The 19,023-nt window shown below is 29.8% G+C and overlaps 5 protein-coding genes across 7 annotated transcripts; 2 read left to right on the forward strand and 3 right to left on the reverse strand.

Annotated features, from left to right (window-relative positions):
- Window positions 1–436: 436 nt before the first annotated feature.
- On the reverse strand, window positions 437–1,575 carry LOC119688917 (protein SCO1 homolog, mitochondrial). The gene is made up of 3 exons (XM_038103590.1): window positions 1,018–1,575; window positions 754–962; window positions 437–697 (listed from the first exon to the last, which is right to left on the reverse strand). The coding sequence occupies exons 1-3, from the start codon at window positions 1,445–1,447 to the stop codon at window positions 545–547; spliced, it is 792 nt and encodes a 263-aa protein (XP_037959518.1). The 5' UTR covers window positions 1,448–1,575; the 3' UTR covers window positions 437–544.
- Window positions 1,576–3,584: 2,009 nt separating this feature from the next.
- Window positions 3,585–4,961, forward strand: LOC119689573 (eukaryotic translation initiation factor 3 subunit I). The gene is made up of 3 exons (XM_038104430.1): window positions 3,585–3,692; window positions 3,898–4,387; window positions 4,458–4,961. The coding sequence occupies exons 1-3, from the start codon at window positions 3,690–3,692 to the stop codon at window positions 4,940–4,942; spliced, it is 978 nt and encodes a 325-aa protein (XP_037960358.1). The 5' UTR covers window positions 3,585–3,689; the 3' UTR covers window positions 4,943–4,961.
- A 4,316-nt stretch (window positions 4,962–9,277) lies between these two features.
- Window positions 9,278–10,690, reverse strand: LOC119688962 (DAZ-associated protein 2). 3 transcript variants are annotated; one of them, XM_038103662.1, is made up of 4 exons: window positions 10,583–10,684; window positions 10,478–10,489; window positions 10,347–10,417; window positions 9,278–10,252 (listed from the first exon to the last, which is right to left on the reverse strand). In XM_038103662.1, the coding sequence occupies exons 3-4, from the start codon at window positions 10,401–10,403 to the stop codon at window positions 9,887–9,889; spliced, it is 423 nt and encodes a 140-aa protein (XP_037959590.1). In that variant the 5' UTR covers window positions 10,404–10,417; window positions 10,478–10,489; window positions 10,583–10,684; the 3' UTR covers window positions 9,278–9,886. The 3 variants fall into 3 exon arrangements, with proteins under 3 accessions (XP_037959590.1, XP_037959589.1, XP_037959588.1); XM_038103661.1 differs by having other exon boundaries at window positions 10,481–10,690; XM_038103660.1 differs by having other exon boundaries at window positions 10,478–10,688.
- Window positions 10,691–10,839: 149 nt separating this feature from the next.
- On the reverse strand, window positions 10,840–12,169 carry LOC119662247 (DNA-directed RNA polymerases I and III subunit RPAC1). The gene is made up of 2 exons (XM_038071834.1): window positions 11,792–12,169; window positions 10,840–11,725 (listed from the first exon to the last, which is right to left on the reverse strand). The coding sequence occupies exons 1-2, from the start codon at window positions 11,920–11,922 to the stop codon at window positions 10,867–10,869; spliced, it is 990 nt and encodes a 329-aa protein (XP_037927762.1). The 5' UTR covers window positions 11,923–12,169; the 3' UTR covers window positions 10,840–10,866.
- Window positions 12,170–12,497: 328 nt separating this feature from the next.
- Window positions 12,498–16,853, forward strand: LOC119689895 (ATR-interacting protein mus304). The gene is made up of 6 exons (XM_038104824.1): window positions 12,498–13,426; window positions 13,491–14,669; window positions 14,736–14,943; window positions 15,007–15,186; window positions 15,269–15,448; window positions 16,580–16,853. Exons 1-6 carry the CDS (start codon window positions 12,680–12,682, stop codon window positions 16,825–16,827), a joined length of 2,742 nt encoding a protein of 913 aa, XP_037960752.1. The 5' UTR covers window positions 12,498–12,679; the 3' UTR covers window positions 16,828–16,853.
- Window positions 16,854–19,023: the final 2,170 nt, after the last annotated feature.

Genomic DNA, 19,023 nt, shown 5'->3' on the forward strand with positions numbered 1-19,023 from the left:
AAAAAAATTATTTACAAATATTTAAATACAAGAATTATTTCAAAGACTACTGATGATGGGTATTTGACAATGCTCGAAACAGATGTATAGTCAGCCAAAAATTCAATTAATTAAAATAATATAAAAATGAATTTTTGTTGTTGTAGTTTCACTCCTTTTCGAAAAAACCATATTACAACAGCCGTTGTAATATGGTAAATAAAAATGTCAAGTTTTTTCCTTTATATTAAAGCATAAGTTAATATTAATTTTCGCTGCGGAAGAAGTTGAAAGTGAGCTAGAACAATAATTAAATTATTTAATAAATAATATTGTTCTTATATAAATTATACAAAATACTCACTAGAAAAATAAAAGTTATAAAATTTTATGTAAACAATTACAATTTATGTATTTTGAATATTGTAATTATATATCATACATTCACAAATGCTGCAGGTAAGTTAAATGCAACAATTTCATTTGTATATAACATAATATTAATAATATAAATTTAATAATATAAATTAAGTAAATTACAAATCAATGTAAAAATATGTACATTTTAGCTAAACCATGATTTCTTATTCATTTGATCCCATTTGGACATGTTTACTAAAATTGAGCTCACACATTGATCCTTATCACGATTTTGGCCATAATAGTCAACAAATTCACCGTCCGGATTAACCAAATACATAATAATAGTGTGATCGACCTACAATCAAATGTAAATTAGTAATATTCGATATAGTAACAATAAAATGAATTTACTATATAATCATTATCTGTGTCACGTGGTCCGGCACTAAAATAAACACGAAAAGCTTTACAAACATTCCGTATTTGCTCTACAGTGCCAGTCAAGCCCAATAGCTTAGGAGAAAACTCCTTAACATATTTTCCAACAATTTCTTTGGTATCGCGTTCTGGGTCAACAGTAATGAATATTGGTTGAATATTTGGCATATTAGGAGATTTGTCTATTGAACAAATAATGTATATTAAACTTTTTTAAATTCATAATACATTACATACCTATATCATCGACAACTCCAGCCATTTTTTCTAATTCATCAGGGCATATATCAGGACAATGTGTAAAACCAAAATAAATTAGTAACCATTTGCCGAGGAATTCTTCAGATTTACGTAAAATACCCTTATCATCAATTAATTCCCAACGTCCACCAATTGCTGCTTTACCCAATTGTCGCTTTCTTTCACGCATTAAGGCATCTTCCTTTTCTTTCTTAACATACAACATAAAAGCTAAGCCTATTGAACCCACCGCACCGATAACTGCTAAACTTTTCCAAGATATAGGACCTTTGCCTTTCGTTGGATCAGTTGTAGCGGCGAAACGACGTTGTATTTGTAATGAATTTCGGACAGAGTTTACGCCATTATATTGAATGATTGTGCTTCTGCCAATAGTTGTTAAAAAACGTTGGGAGTGTTTTAACATTTTATTTAAATAAAAATCTATAATATATTTCAATAATATATTTGTTTCTTGAAAATTTATCTTCACTTTTTTACGTAAAATCTATTTCGCAAAATTGGAAGCAAAGTGCCGCATAAAACAGCTGATCACAGAATGACAACCGATTAGACCAAAAAACGCCTTACATGAAAAAAGTAGTATAATTTATACCATTCATAAATAAAACGTAGTAAATCATTGTTCCGTATTGCAATATTTGAATATTTTTAGTTATGTTTAAAATGTAAATGTTACTTTAAAAATATATTAAAATAAATTATTTATTGCACTGGTGCAAATGAATTGCATAACAGTATGCGATTCTTTCATTAACTATATCTTAAGAAAATTAGAGCTTATTAATATTCTTATTTATATTAAGGACTAAGGGTTCCATTTAGTACACCTTAGTTTTGATAAAAGTGTTTAACGACTATTGTATATAAATAATATTGCATTGCATTAATGATTAAGTTTTATTTTGATTGCTGCTTTTATATTTTTATTTTATATTGTTATTAAATAAGGTTAAGTCTTTTGTTAATATAAGAAGACTACTTAAGTATTTTCGTTCAAAATTGAAATTCCTTCTTAAATATACTAAAAACACAATTATACATAAATTAAAATAAAATTAAATAAACTAAAACTATATACAAAACTTAAAAAATTTTAAGCTACAATATGATTTATTATTATATGGAACCAATTATTATTAAATAAAATGTAAAAATTTAGAAAAATAGAAAACTAACTTGGCATCTATTTGTATTTTTTATTTTTAGGCAAAGTATTATTAATTACATGGATTTTATTTATATACAAATTGAACACCCTATGTTAAATAAAAACGTTGCCTGTATTTAACTAAATTGTACTTAAAATATGATATACATACGATAAAACATATGCATGTACTAAGAGCGAAGCGTGCCAAATTTTAGCGTCTATAGGCGTATTCGCCCAACAAATTCGAAGGCGAAAACTTGGTGTTCGAAAAACTGAGTTTTATTTGTTTGAGGAATTTAAGTATGCAAAAATTATTTTATAGTGTGGATGAGTCATTATGACGTTGACAAATGTATGTCTTTAAATTATTTTAATATTTTTTATTTCAAACTACAATATTAATGTTCCAATAGAACAACTTCTGTTTGGACTCTGTTTAAGAATAACTTCACATCACTGTCTAAATCTGTAAACATATGAGAAGTAAAAAAATTTTAAATAAATTTGTGGTTGATAAATACATGTAAATACAAAAATACCTGAAGGTAATTTTATAAATTTTTTTTTATATAACTCGATTCGGTTATAAATAATAACCAAACTCTTCTGTCATCTGACTGGAATTAGAATCTGAATTTTTTAAGAACATTTTTGTTGCCTTACATGTTTCATTTCGTTGGTTGTGAGTATTCTTGTGCAACTTTGAAAGAAAAAAGAAACTTATGCATAAAATAGGTCTGCTGTTCCACGAGCTTCTTGTAGTAACTTCAAGTAAGACTGTGTATACACAAATGCATTCCACCAGCAAATTTTCGAGTACATGAGAGCATCTGAGAGAGCAAAGTGTAACATCCCTGTCGAAATTTGAAAGTTCTACACAGACTACGAGTACATTTTATTTCAAGCAAAATGTGTGTGATGTGTTAATAAGCTGTTTTGATTTGAATTTAAAATTTTGTATTGTTTATTTGCTTGACACAGTTTCTCACAAAACTGTTCCAAAGTTGTTCCATGAAAATCTGTGCAAAGAGCGAAAATTGGCACTTTAATTGTGTTACGCTCTCAGTTTGTACTTTACTTGTGTTCTACTTGAGTTTTACTATGAGTAGTTCGTTGAACAGCTTTATTATAAATAGAATAAGCTATAGTTACTAAAGAAAACATAAAAATTTTACAAAATTACTGCTATTTACATACATTTATTATACATTAAAATCGATATACATTTCCAAAAATCTATATTATGCTTAAAAAAAGTATATAATTGAATTTTCCATTGCCAGAAACATTTTTAACCGATATTCAGCCATTTTTTAGATTTATTTTTATTATCGCTTTCTTTCTGTTTCAAACCAAGCGCATTTGATAGCATTTAAACAATATTAACTGTTGGTAACACTTCTCGCTTACCGAGGTTCTTTTTGACAGGTATATCAAGCAGCATTCATTGAGATTTGCGGATATTTAATATTATTTACAAAGAAACGGCGACGACATGGTGCGTAAATTGTTAAAATTATATTTGTTTAACTTCCTGAAGTAAACAAATTGCATTTTATATTGAAATAACAGTATATGCTCGGTTTTGTGTATAAAATATTTTTTAAGAAAATTTATAACCTAAAAGTGCACATTTGCGTGGCAAATGCTAATAATTAATATTTTTTGTTATAAGTGATAATTAACGTATTCTTCATTTACAGAGGCCATTAATGCTGCACGGACATGAGCGTTCTATAACGCAAATTAAATTTAACAGGGAAGGTGATTTGCTCTTCTCGTGTTCTAAAGATCAAAAGCCTAACGTGTGGTATTCACTAAATGGCGAACGTTTGGGTACATATGATGGACATCAGGGTACTGTTTGGTGTTTAGATGTTGATTGGACAACGTCGAAACTCATAACTGGGGCGGGTGATATGACAACGAAAATTTGGGACGTTGAATTAGGTTCAGTCACAGCATCGATAGCAACTAAATCTATGGTGCGCACATGTCGTTTTAGTTATTCCGGCAATCAAGCCGCATATTCTACAGATAAAGCTATGGGACAAAACTCAGAATTATTTATTATTGATGTACGCACAGCCGATTCTTCAATTGCAGAACAGAGTCCAATATTAAGGATTCCCATGTTACAAACCAAAATTACATCAATGTTGTGGGGACCACTAGATGAAACTATTATTACTGGTGTGTATATGATATGATATAAGAGTTTAAATATTTTAATAAATAATAAAATTTCTTTAAATATTTATAGGTCATGATAATGGACAAATATCAATTTGGGATATACGCAAAGGTAGAGAAATAAATTCTGTCAATGACCATACCGCAGGTATTAATGATATGCAGATGAGTAAAGACGGTACTATGTTCGTAACTGCATCAAAGGATACATCAGCTAAATTATTTGATTCTGAATCTTTAATGTGTTTAAAAACATACAAAACTGAGAGACCAGTAAATTCGGCGTCAATTAGTCCGATCCTGGATCATGTTGTTTTAGGCGGTGGTCAAGATGCTATGGAAGTTACAACTACATCGACTAAAGCAGGCAAATTCGATTCAAGATTTTTCCATTTAATATATGAAGAAGAATTCGCACGTCTTAAAGGACATTTCGGTCCAATTAATAGTTTAGCCTTTCATCCTGATGGTAAAAGTTATGCATCAGGAGGCGAAGATGGTTTCGTTCGTCTGCAGACATTTGATAGTTCATATTTTGAAAACATTTTCGAGTAATTTCCAAACAACTTATACATATATATATATTTTTTTTTTTTTTGTATAGTGACTTCTCTATATTTGTACTTGTTTATTTTGAAAATAAAATATATTTCATATATATATACATATAAATGCAAATAAAATTTTTCGGTAAATATATATTGTATTATTGTAACAAATATAAATTTGCTGAAAAACTAAAACTTGCATATCTAAAACATTTTACGCTTTTGATATACATTTCTAACTTTGTGCTAGTTAGAAAGTTAGAATAGTGGCAAAAATGTATACAAATAAAAGAAGTAACAAAATGTTTTCCAGAACTAAAAGAAAATGCTTACAATTTTCCTTAATAGTTGCCAATTTGTAATGTAGAAGTGAAATCGTAATGCTACTCAAAATATAACAATGTATTTCGTTTTTGAATAAATTTCTATAAAGCGCTATATTGAATTTAACTGTTTTAATAATAATTTATATAATGATAGTGTACAACATATATATAATTAAGTATTTTTTATCCTAGTGCTCTCCAATATATGTGTGTATTTTATGTCATGATGCTATTTACTAAAAGTAATTAATTTGACTAACTGCTGCCTGGTACTTATGTATAACGTTCAGAATTTTTAAATTGCTTATATTACGGAGTGCATAAACGACTGAAAATCTATTTTATATTTATAAAGACTTCATTTGTTAATATTTTTATAATACTTTAGCTTTACGCTGTATAGCTACTATATGGGCTTGTTAGGTTTGTTACTAAACTTTGTTTTATTTGTTAGGATTGGTAAGTATATAAGTACAAGTTATTAAATTTAACATTGTGAATCACTTTCGTAAAATTAAATTAATTTTTCTAATTATCATAATATTGATGAAGAGCTGTTGACAACAATTCAGCCATATGGCTTACCAGAATACAGAAGATTGAATCCGTGCTGTAGGAGAGCGTATGTTTTTATTTCCTTTCCACATTGATGTTCGGTTGAAAATCATTTGTGGAATTATATTATAATACAAACAATATTTATAGTAACTGGTACCGACGGCAACAAACAGTATGGTACTGTAAAAGCTGGTGTGAAGGCACAATTATGGTCATGAATCATTTATCCAAACTAGATCTTGTGTAAGTAACCATAAAACAAGAGTACATAACAATCACGTGCAAATGATATATTCCGTAGAAAGTATTAAGTAGGAATTAGTATAGAAGGTTTAAATTTATGTAGTTCTATATGGAAAAGAAGTATTATTGATGAAAGAACTTACATCTTCAAGCTTAGAAGAAATTATAACGCATTATTGTTATTGTAGATCTATACATATTTCAGTGCACTACACAGTCACACAAATAATTAGTTTAAACAATATTTGCAAAAAATATACCTATAAACAACAATTTAGATAAAGAAATTATTATTTTTTATACATGATACCTTCAATTCATTAAAATCTATTTTTGATTTGAGATAAAATTATCAGATATCTAAGTAGGCTCAATTTGATACTCTTGACTATGAATTCGTTGACCGACTTAATAGATGTCTAAAGATCTACTGACAATCCGATGACACTTTTCGGTATTAGCTTAGAACTTCAGATGGATAAAAAATATAATCATTTTTATATGAACTTTAAGTTTGAAACGTTTGGAAGAACAACCCTGATATTTGACTTAAAGCTCGACTGTATGTTATTCTGTACAGTCTGTTATTTTATCGTTTTCTGGTATACATCGTATGTTACCAGCTACCCATTTGTACAATTAAAAAAACTTAAACGCTTACATACCATATGTATATATATTTACCTTTTAGGATCTTAATAATAATAATTATTTAATATAAAATATATTATTACTTACATGTATGGACAATTGAAATATGAACTAATTTTAGTCTTTGTCCTCAGAAAAGTGCGAACATGCATAGCGTGAGATACATCAGATCATAATGCACTGAGTTCACAAACTAGCGGTATCACTGCTCCAAGTAAAAGTGAATCAACCTGATAAATCTTTAAACTCGAATACAAACTCATCCCAAATTTTACAGGGCAGCAACAGTTGCGGATTCCTCATCTTCAGAGCCACAACCACAACAAAAGTCGTTATAGCATAGATCACATATCATAACATGTCTTCTTACTAGCGATAACGTAGTGCTTAGCAAGTCCCGCTTTAGTTGAAGCAGCTAATCGCTATATTTTTGTTCAGTTTGGACTAAATATAACTTCAGATCAGGCAAGAATTTCTATCTACACTGGTTTTTTTTTAGCTATACTCAGATATTTTTGTTTAATTGCAGGAATTATCATTCCATAAGGATAAATACATTTAATAGTTTGAATGTCTGACCGTCCACTAGCTGGTACATTGTAATTTCTAATTAAACCTAAACTACATAAAAATTGTTCTGTTGACTTTGAATTACTATTTGCTTAGTAATTAAATAGTTACTTATTTAACTCATTTGATTTCAGTAATATTCCAGCTCCGTCACTTAGATCCAAGTACACATGTGCTTCCAAAAACGCAGTAATGAGTTGCAGTAGATTGTATTACACGATTATGATTATTATCTAAACTATAAAATATGTTGTGTTATAATTATTATGTTTGGGGAACTCGCACTACGACCTAGAGATCTACATACATAATTACTTTATGTAATTAATACGTTGTCTTACTATTGCAACATTTTTAGTTCATCATTTCGCAGTTATCGTAACAGCTTTTTGTCTTATAAAAATAGGCTAATACTTTAGCCCAACTAAGATTAGTATAAAACCATATCATAGCATAAACTCGTATATTTAAATTACTATATCTGGCTTAACGGGCACTGTAAACATCTGGTTTAACTCAATTAAATAAAAAATTTGATATATAATTGAGCTGAGCTGACTGAGAAGTTTAAGTCTGTGTCAAAAACACTAAACTTCATTTGTAGCCAAATTAATGTAAATATTTGTGATCTCTAGTCTATTTTCTCCAACGTTTCTTCAAATATATCTAATTCTTGTCTCATTAGTAACCTATTATTTATTAAAACAACGATAATAACATGAACCAGTACCTGTGTGGTTGTAATAATTGTGGTTTTAATGTTTTTATAGTAGGTTAAGTAAGGACTGCGATCCTATTGAGACTCACTTATGTCGATTGTCATATTATGATTTATATAAGCTCAGAATAAGCGACTATAATTCTCTAGGATAGACTATGGAATAGAAGTAAAAGCAGGAGTTACATAAACAACTGGCGTATAGTGATATTGTTAAAAAACTACATACATATGTATGTATATATCTCAGTTTCAGTTTACTGAGAGTTAGGTACTGTAACTAACAGGATTGATACTTCTTCTTTTACAAATAATTGCAATATAAGTTCATTTAGGGTAAACCCCTAACGTTTTTGTGTATTAACTTATTATACAATAATCTATTTGCAAATTAAAAAATCTATCCATGAGTGTGATATTACCCAAAGGACGGATCTACTCGTCTACTTCGACAACTAAGTATCACACCCAAAGGGAACTACACAAGCATATCCTTGCGAGTAACAACAACAGCAACGTTAATCGTTCGATAACGTTAGAGCCAACGTTGGAGTGTTGGATGTCTTAAAACTGCTAATCAGTCATTGACTATAACAGGGCTGTCCAGATCAGATCTCATCGCGAGTCAACACAAATCACTATATAGATTGAAGAGTCGCAGAAATAAATATATACGTTCATGATTTTATTTGGAAAATAATAAAATCACGGCGATGATGTTATATTTAGTTTAATTGATTTATTTATTTTAATTAATTTATTTAAGATGCCATAAAAAAAAAATAATCCAATTTTATCGAAATATGCCAAAAAAAAATTAGCGTAATTGTGGTAGATTAGAAACGTGTCGTGGGTCGTGCTTTGCATAGCCCTGGACTATGATATCGATTTTGAACACCCCTAATATTTTATTATTATTTCCTAAATGTCTTGCTTGGTATACCGGTTAGATTAAATAGTTTTAAAAACTGGTAGGTATATCACATATTACCTATATATATATGATTTAAAAGACCCCAGAGAATTTTATAAGTTTATCATGAATATGTATGTATGTAATACATATCAGATATAAAATTATAATATACATTGCTTACGGGATATATAAATATCTAATAAAAGTTAATATTTATTTAAATATTTTAATGAGATACTTTTCTGCGCATTAACATAAATTCTAATTCCGTAGATGTACATATGTATGTCAACTAAGCAACTTTTTTTTGCTACTTTCACATTCGGGGCTCAAGTAAAAAATAACATTTTACATATTTATTATATAAATATATTTATTTTTAACATTATAATATATGTTATACATATGTTTATGTGCATTAAATATATTATTTTTAATTTCATGTAAATTATTTGTTTTCCATATAAATATGACTTTATAGTTATAGACTTTATATACACGTATGTGTATATGTATTTGTATATTCATAAATAGCTCATACAAAGAAAATGTTTGCAATATTTTATCTGTTCATATTTTAAATCCATTCTTGCATTTGCTTATATATTGAAAATATACATATAGTACATATTTATAATAAATAAAGAAGAAAATTTAAATTTGCATATCGTTCTTAGGACTAAGCAATGATTTGTTACATGTGTAGGCATTGCAAACATTTCCCTGACAAACTGCATATACATATATATTCGACACAATTTTTTATTTTTTTAATGAAGTATAAATTGAATATAACATTAAAATAATTAACAATATTAAGTAATTGAACGCATATTTGTAATTGTTTGTTATAGAAGATTTAAATCAAACTCTAGCGCTTCGCAAACTAAGCTAGCTCAGGAGCAAAAATCACCTGCCCATAAATAGAATGCAAAATATTGATTAAATTTTAAACTGGAATTATATATTTTAAAAAAATGTATTTTTCTTCTTCTTAACAACCACAGGCTGACCATTCATTGCGGCCAATTGTGCTGGTGTTGCTGCATAACCTGGCGGTGGTGGTGGAATGCTAATAGCGCCTGTTACAGTGTGGCGTACTTCAGCACCTTTTGCTAAAGTTATCACCTTTGTCTCTGCAGTCTCATGGGACATGGGCATGGGCTGATGGTAGTAATGCTGATGCTGCTGCATATGTGTTTGATAAGGATTAACATAGCCAGTGCCGTATGGTGGCAAATGAGAAGTTGGTGCCTGCATTGCGCCATAAAGTTGTTGAGGCGCTACAGCTGCAGACATTTTTTGGCTTTGCTCATATGTTGGAGGTGGAGCACGCTAAATATTTAAATTTATTTTTAAGCAAATCTTTTAATACATTTAAATATTTTATTTAAATGCAGCAAGCGTTCACCACATAAAAATAAATTACCTGCGAGAATTCGCTAGCCACAAACATGTCATTGTTGGGTGGCGCTGTTGGGTTCATTGGTATTTGTTTTTCTATCAAAATATTTGTGATGTTATTAATTGTTTTATTTTAATTTTAATATATGATATTACCACTATGCTTTTCTGACATTTTGAAATGTTATTTTTTTTAAAAGATAAAAATCAAAAAAATTTAATTTCACAATAACAAAAAACTTCACAACTTTAAAAGCTTACGTTTCTTCACAACTCATTTGACATTTCGTTTCGTTTTCGTTTGGGCAGCTTGTGTTGATGTGTGCATGAATCATTGGCAACGAAAAGAATCGATAATCAAAACAAAATGAAATAAATTACTAACACAATTGCGCAAATCTGAATTATTCTAATACAATATTATGCCCAAACGACACTTGAAAATATATGCTATTATTTATTTCAATAATATAATAGTATTTATCGAAAACAAAACGCTTATTAAAGTTTTTCTTATAACAAAAATAATTTTATTTAAAATTAATTTATGTTGCATCGATTTCATTTATGAATTTGATGCATTTCTTCTTAAGTATTTTTATAGCTTCAATAAATATAACATCTGGTTTTAACGCGCCTACCGACTCGACGGTAAAAATGAAATGATCACGTACACGCGACATTTCTACGGCGTCGATTAGATGCGGAAAGCGATAAACATTACGACTGACAGTATCGTATCTTGCATCCTTAACATAAGCTTCATCGTCGTCATTAACACCGATAACGCCAGGTGAGAAACATTTCTGCAACGTATAGGCATCTTTGCCGGTGACTGGACGAGTCAAACGAATTTCTGGTAAAAGTCTATAATAAGCTGTCGCCACAGGGGAGAATTTTGCGTGATCGCTACCAATGCCCTTTACAGCAGCAAACCGTATATCTAATTCATGTCCGGGACGCAATTCTGTGACAATTACATCATCATACATAACACCCACGTCTGACTCTTTATAAATTTGTGCTTGTTTACCCCGTGGCAGCCACTTTATTTGACTTGATAAAACTTTGGAGTTTTTATACGCAGTTTCTGGGTTTATATTATCTTTGACATCTTTTCTGCGTGTGCATTTAACCTTGAGCTCAAATTCTAACGTATCAAGTTCAGTACCCAATTCATCGGTCTCTTCAGCTCTGTACTCAAACAAGCGTGCGTCAGCTCTTAATGGTATGAGACCCAAACGATGTGCCAATACTTCATCTTGTAGAACAGATGTGTTGTTATAAATAAAAACTTTTTCTATAGCCATGCTAGGCACATTGCTAAGCATCAAGCGTCGAAAAGCATTTGCCAAAGATGGATGAATGCCAATAACATCAAATTCCAAATCATTTCCTTCATATCTAATACAATAATTGTTTTTATTAATTAACTTTAAATTTACGAGCAATATTCACATATATAAATACCTGACAACAGTAATTTTTAACTTCTTTTTGTAATTTTCGAGAACAAGCTTGTCATCAGCTAAGCCATAATCATGTGCGTCCTCTGTAACTTTATATTCACCCAAGTGTAATAATGGTGCTCCAGCAGCCATATTGTGTGAGGAATCAATTCAAATATTTAAAATTGATTTAGTTTGTTATTCTAACGTCAAAATAATAATTATTGCATTCAACACGTGCCGACAACTAAAAACAGTGCCAGAAGTTTTTGTTTGCGTTATGTCATACGTTGCTTTCATAATACAACATGACGTAGAGTATTGTTTGACAGCTAAACAATATTTAGGCCACTTTTACAATACAAACTGAAATTGAATTTTTACTGAAATTATAGCGACATTTAATTGTTCAATAATAAGCAATTATGTAATTAGTTAATTTAAGAAAAATACAATACTATTTGAAGTAAAATTAAATGAAAAATGCAATTTTGTGCTTTGCTTGATTTATCTGCACATATGCAAGATTTGCTATTTACCAAAACATAACATTTGATAGATTGCAATAGTGATGTCAATGTCTCACTTAGCGAATATAGGCCAGCATAGCGTTTTTTATCACACTTGCAAGCCACCGAAAGCACCTATACTTAAAAAGTTAAAAGTACATAATTTATTAATATGGCAACACTACACCAATGTTATAGCAAAGTTGACAGATATGTTTTTAATTATTGTTGCTGTCAAAATACGCACATAGTTTCGAAAAAATAACACTATATATGCCGGCAATTGTTGTGATATATGCTGGATATGATTTCGTCGTATTAAGAACGAATTGTAGTGATTGGGTTTCTCAATTTAGCATAAAAATTTAGTGTTTTTGAATTAAGGAGCGAGAAGACGAACAATGGCAAAACGTTTTCAACCATTAAAGGAGTTTGGCCGTACTACTAAGAAGGCTAAGCTAGATATAAGTATTAACAAGCGGCGTCCAAGTTCCAATGCTATGTCCAATAATTTAGTTTCAAATGGCATAAATAATCAGGTTGGATACTCATTGGTAAATAAGGTAAGCGTCCAAAGCTTGTGGGACGATGACGACGACGCTATACTTCTTGCAACGCAAGTGGCAGAAACACAAGCGGCTGTTGTAAAACCGGCACCCATAAATGATATTACTGATAGTGAAATAACCTTTTCTGATTTTGCTGGAAATTTATGCCGCACCACAAGTACGCAACAATTCAATCAAAATGACGATTTATCGAAGATGTTTGACGATGAAGATGACTTTGATATATTAGCTTCTGCAGCATCTGCGGATAAACCATCTAGCAACACAGTAGTAAAAAATATGCACTTAGACGCTGAAATAAACCCATTCAAGAAACCATGTGCACCCGCCATTAACCCAAAAAAAATTTATATGTCTAAACTAACTTTAGCCGCTCACGACGTTTCTATGAAGCCTTCGTGCACACAATCAGCAAGTAATGTGTCCACCTCCTCAGATAGCGCTGCGCGCCGTCAGTTGGCTTCAGAAAAACAAATAAAATTTCTTAAAGACCATGTAGAAAATTTAAAGAAAGAAAACACTAATTTAAATAAGGAAATTTTGGATAATAAAGTTACAATTGAAAGTAAGAACGGTGAGGTGAGTTATTTTATTTAAGATTTGTGAACTTTTAATTAATTTTTCCATGTTTTTTTTGTCTTAGATAAGCATTTTGAGAGATGAAGTTCGTCAAATTAAAAAACAAACACAAGTCTTAAAAATGGAAAAGTTAGCCAATGCGGAGGCTGCCAAAAATGAGTGTAAAACACGAATGACGGAGTTATCGAAACAAGTACAAGCCATAGAATCAGAGCTTCAGCTAAAGTCAGTTGAAATTTCGAATTTAAAAATGCGGCATGCCGATGAAACTAAACGATTAGAAATAAGCATGCGTGATGACTCGTTCTTTGGTGGTGTGAATATGGGAATTGCGCCGGAACCTTCGGTAGATAATATGCCAGATAAATGTAACATGATGCGTCTTACTAACTGGGCAGGGTTTGGTGCTCTTCAATATGTAAAAAATGAGTATAATACATTAAATATAGAAGAGATATTCTATAAAGATTCAGAAAAACGTAATGCCAACAAGAAGCAACGCATTGTTTTTGAAGATGAATTTAAAGAATTACAAATAATTATAGCTCAACTGCATCTCAATGAGAATTGGCATCTTGATACCAGCGGTCACATAGAATCTGTCATCAATAAGATATTGGTTTCAATAAGTAAAGTATTTACTGAATTTTGGACTTATGTACATAATTTAGAATTCGGCAGAATGGGGCGCGTACACTCTTATCATAATAGTAATATACTCAACGATTTTAATGACAGTAGCACTCATATTAGTTTACAACAACCTCAAGCTCTGTATCGTGGTGAACGTGTCATTAGCCTGCGAAGATATCTAGCAGCATTAGCAGTTTTGTGCCAAAAAATACCGAAATTATGCAAACTACTTTTAGAGCGTCAAGAAGGAAATTATGTCCTAATGCAAATCGTTTCAGAGGCTATACAAAAATTGAGCTTCTCACGTGAAGTAGCTGAGCATTTTGGAGTAATTGAAGCATTTACCACATTGCTGCATGCATTGCTCGGTAATATGCCAGTAGACAAAGACCAAGAGCATAATGTAGATCTAATAATAGAAGTTTTGAAGCAAATAATATTTGTTCGCCCCAATTTATATGTATTCCGTGAAGTCTCATATTGCATGTTAGAATGTGTGCGTCTACCATATGCAATGACGATGTTATGTAAAAATAGTCCAACAGATACTTTTACTGCTGATCGTGTCGCATTCACTTATCGTTTCTCAAGTGATTCGTGTTTACTGCAAGTAATAAATATTTCAAATAATTAATGAACAATTCAATTAAATTTATAATTAATTAATTCTATGCAGGTTTATGCAGGTCTTTTAGAAATCGTTTTTCCTATGAGCGCAGCTGTTAGTGCAACCCATTTTAAAGTATTGGCTGTGATATGTGCTAACCATATGCGCTTTCTATTTCATTGCTTTGCTAATCCACCACAATTTATACATAATATCCTACCACCCTACGACGATGAGGATGTGGATAGTGGCAAAACGGATATCACTGAATTCACATGTATGTCTTCTAAGCTAAAAAATTAAGTAACTTCCAATAATTATAATTTATTTTTTTTTGCAGCTGATAGCAGAGGAAAAAACAATAAAGAAAATGCTTCGATGGCGAAAAATTCTAAATTAGTGGCGGAGTTAGAAAAACGTGATGCGATTAGTTGTAAATGTTATGTAAAATTGTGTTTAAGCGGAGTGACACTGGTTTTTCAAATGCTACGTCAGTGGTTATTTTCAGCCAAGCAATCAGGTATTAAAAGGAGTAATTAGTACTCTTGTAAATTATAGAGTTTAGATAACTATGTAATTATAATTATATTTTGGTTTTATAGAAACGCCAATTGTTGCCGATACTTCAAAAGTTGCTGTACGTTTACTTTATGTTATTTTCTGTGAAAATTATTTGGTAAGACTCTTTCGAGATTCTGAAGTAACAACGCGTCATCATTTAAAGCTCATTTGCAAATGGTGGTCCGAAAATGAGCATGTGTTAAGACTAAACGAAGATGAAAGTGAGTACATCATTTTATTGTAAAATTATTCTAAAAATATATAGATATTATTTGCCGCTTTGTCATTTTATACATTTTATTTTAAGTTCAGTTGAGTAGTATTTTATAGTACTAAAATAGTTATCATTATCAAAACTTCGTTTAGTATACTTTTTCAACGAAAATTTTTAATGTAAGCTTTTTTTCAATACTTTCGTTAGAATTGCTGCTGGTTTCTAAGTATTTTGTTATTCAGTGTTTTTTTTCTTAACATCATAACAATCACAATAAGTTTTCAATCATTTAAATCATCATCAACTAACATCAAGTTTCCTTATATTTATAGTATATGGAATGTAATATGTAATAAAATCTAATTTCTAATCTAATTTCGTGATCATTTATCATTTACATTTTTTCTCTCCTGCTTGTTAGTATGGTAGCCCTAAGGATCTGCTTGTTTAGGTGCTTTTGCCTGTGACAAATGGCACTTGGTCGTCAAATTCCATGAGTGGGTCCGAGATGTAGACCCGGTCATTTTAGGAGTTTATCTGTCCTGCTTCACTTCAAGTTGAACAGATTGGTGCTATTTGCTGATATTAACGATATTGTTTCAGTTTAAAATAAAGTGTGGCATCTCCTATCCTTTCTTGTAAGATTGATCCTTTTTTCATTCGATATGAAAATCATTTTAAACGTGTATATCAGTATTAATAATTTAAGTATAGCAAATTAGATATTCCTGATATTTAAAATTAAAAATTTATAGTTAATTTTTAAAATTCTACATTTTTCATAATCACAAGAAATCAGTATGTAATGTTTTTATTGTTGTAACCCGCGGAGATCTATAGAGGAGATGACGTGAACGGAATTTCAAATACGTATACATACATGGGTTGGGATGAGATTAGGTAAAGTTAGTGTGAGACGGGAGAGAATTCTTTAGGAGTGAGAATGTATTGGTGATGCGTGAGATATCAGTACTTAATAATAAGAGTTCATACTACGCTTCTGTTTTAACTTAGTAAATTTATATTGAAATTTCCAAATCCAGTCGTATTTTTTTATTAACCTTTATACAGAGTTATGACTGTACAATATAATACAATAATATTAGTTAAATTTTTTAACGATGAAATTTTTTTTCAGAACATTTTTTAACAAAACTGCAGAATAACCATGTTATGCCGAAAGGTATTTCCGATGAAAAGAACTTATCAAATATTTCGGCGGATTTAGCGGAATGGAATCGCCTTACCAATGATACCGAAAGCTGTGATGATAGCCTTATTGTTGATGTTACAAAGAACATTAAAAATTTAAATCTTTTAGAAGAGGTCACTAATGTGGATAGCTTTTTTTCAGGTTTAAAAGGCTATGCATACAATTTTGAATAATTCCAATGGAATAAAATTTGCTTTTAATAAATATTGTTATCACAAAAAAATAAAGTGCTTTATATTATATTGATATCAATTATTATAGTTATTCATATGATGTATACAAAATTTATTGTATACATGATAGATAACTGAAGGTTTGGACACATAAATAATGTAATCTAATAGTAATTGGCATTTTTCTGTATGGTATTAAGAAAATGTGGATAATGTTAACTGGCTAAAGCAAATTGTTGTTGCGAACCTAATGTTGGTCCACTTTAACCAAAGCTCTAAAATGTATAAGAGCGAACTGCGGCATCTTATAGAATTTATTATTTTTGGTAATATCTTTCCAAACGTCTTACCTATCAGCCTATTAAAAACAATTACTGTTTTTAATGTTAAAATATATTTTAGATATATAAATATAATCAATAAAATTTTATTTATAATATTTTATAAAATTTTATATTTTGTAATTAATTACAATAAATAAAATAAATAAATATGAAATATGAATAAATAAATAATACTTACACTGCTGGTCTTCGATTTATGCGAATTTCCGTAATGAAATTTTAAATAAAAAACATTATATTGTTGTCCGGATTTATCCGGAATGAAATTTTAAATAAAAAACATTATATTGTTGTGTAAATATTATGTTAATTACAATATTTAATATGTTTAAGTAAAAAATGTACATCACAATTTTCTATTAATTCTAACAATTTCTTCATATGAATATTATATATACAATAATTATTAAATCTTAACAATTATTTTTACATACAATTTTATAACGTTTATCCCTACTTAGATGACAATACAAATATATTTCACTCCCTTTTTTAGAGTGAATAGCCAATTCGTTTTACATACAATATAAAGAAAAAAAAAACCAAAAAATTGCAAGGAAGCAAATCTTGACTAATTTTTATATTTATAAATATCAAAAGTCTATTAATCATATTATATTTCTAGAATGTTGCGTCTTGGCGTCATATCAAATCATTACTTTATTGGGACAAACTCAAACTTTACAATGAACAATATGGAATTGCTTAATATATGTGACAATTTAAATAAGAAATATAAATTTATAATAAATCATTTTTATATATATTTATATATTTATTACAATATTTTAATTATTTTTATTTTATATCTAATATAAGTATAACTCTTCCTAACCTGCGGAAAATGCTTCTTTAGTTTCTTTAGTTAAGCAATGTGAAAATGTAAATATTAGCAGTGTGTGGTAATATTATTTTTAATAGATTTATATATATATATAAATTAATAGAAAATATAAAAAATAATTTACTTCTTTAACTCTTAAAGACTCAGTTTGTCAGTAATTAGATATTCTATAATTTTTTTTGCAATGTTAAATGTATGAATAGATAGATATTTTACAATAAAAACTCAGGCAATGTAATAGATAATTCGTATAATTTTGACGTTTTACCGTGTTAACAAACATGTCTGAATATTCCTAATATTAAACATATAAAAGACACTTGTTCAATCAATTAATCTGCAAAAGACATGATATCGAGTCAAGAGCCATGTAAACTCCTAATTGTTTTCAGAGTTGTTTAATTACTGTTTATCTTCCAAGTTAAGAACCACAATAATTTAGTGCATTACATATATAACAATTTTATTATAAATAAAAATCAAGCTATCGATTTTTATTATAAATAAAAATCACGCTGTCAATTTTTATTATAAAAAAAATCACGCTGTCGATTTTTATTATAAAAAAATCGCTATGTCGATCATGCAACAACTGCGAAGAGACGAACGAGAACACCAAAGGAGAGTAAATGATAGTTGAGAAATAAAACGTTAGTGCTCGCCCTGTCCTCGCGAAGTAATACCTAGTTGGCGGTCCCGCGGGACGTTTTCTAAAGGGCAGCGTTATTTATAGGTGTTAAGGTTTAGTCCATAGGCGTACTGTGTCGCAAGTTTTGCACATGCAAAAGCATCGTAACTGAGTAAACCCGAGAAAGAGTGGTAGCGAACAGTATGAATCAGGCATGGTTTTACAGCATCTTTAGAAGATTCCGCCTCTAATGGACAAAAAAAAAAAAGCGTTGCATCAGCAACTCATCAATTGCATCAACAACACATCAGTTGCACCAGGAACACATCAGTTGCACCAGCAACACATCAGTTGCACCAGCAATACATCAATTGCACCAG

Source organism: Teleopsis dalmanni, chromosome X (genome assembly GCF_002237135.1).
Source record: "Teleopsis dalmanni isolate 2A chromosome X, ASM223713v2, whole genome shotgun sequence".
NCBI classification, from domain to species: Eukaryota; Metazoa; Arthropoda; class Insecta; order Diptera; family Diopsidae; genus Teleopsis; species Teleopsis dalmanni.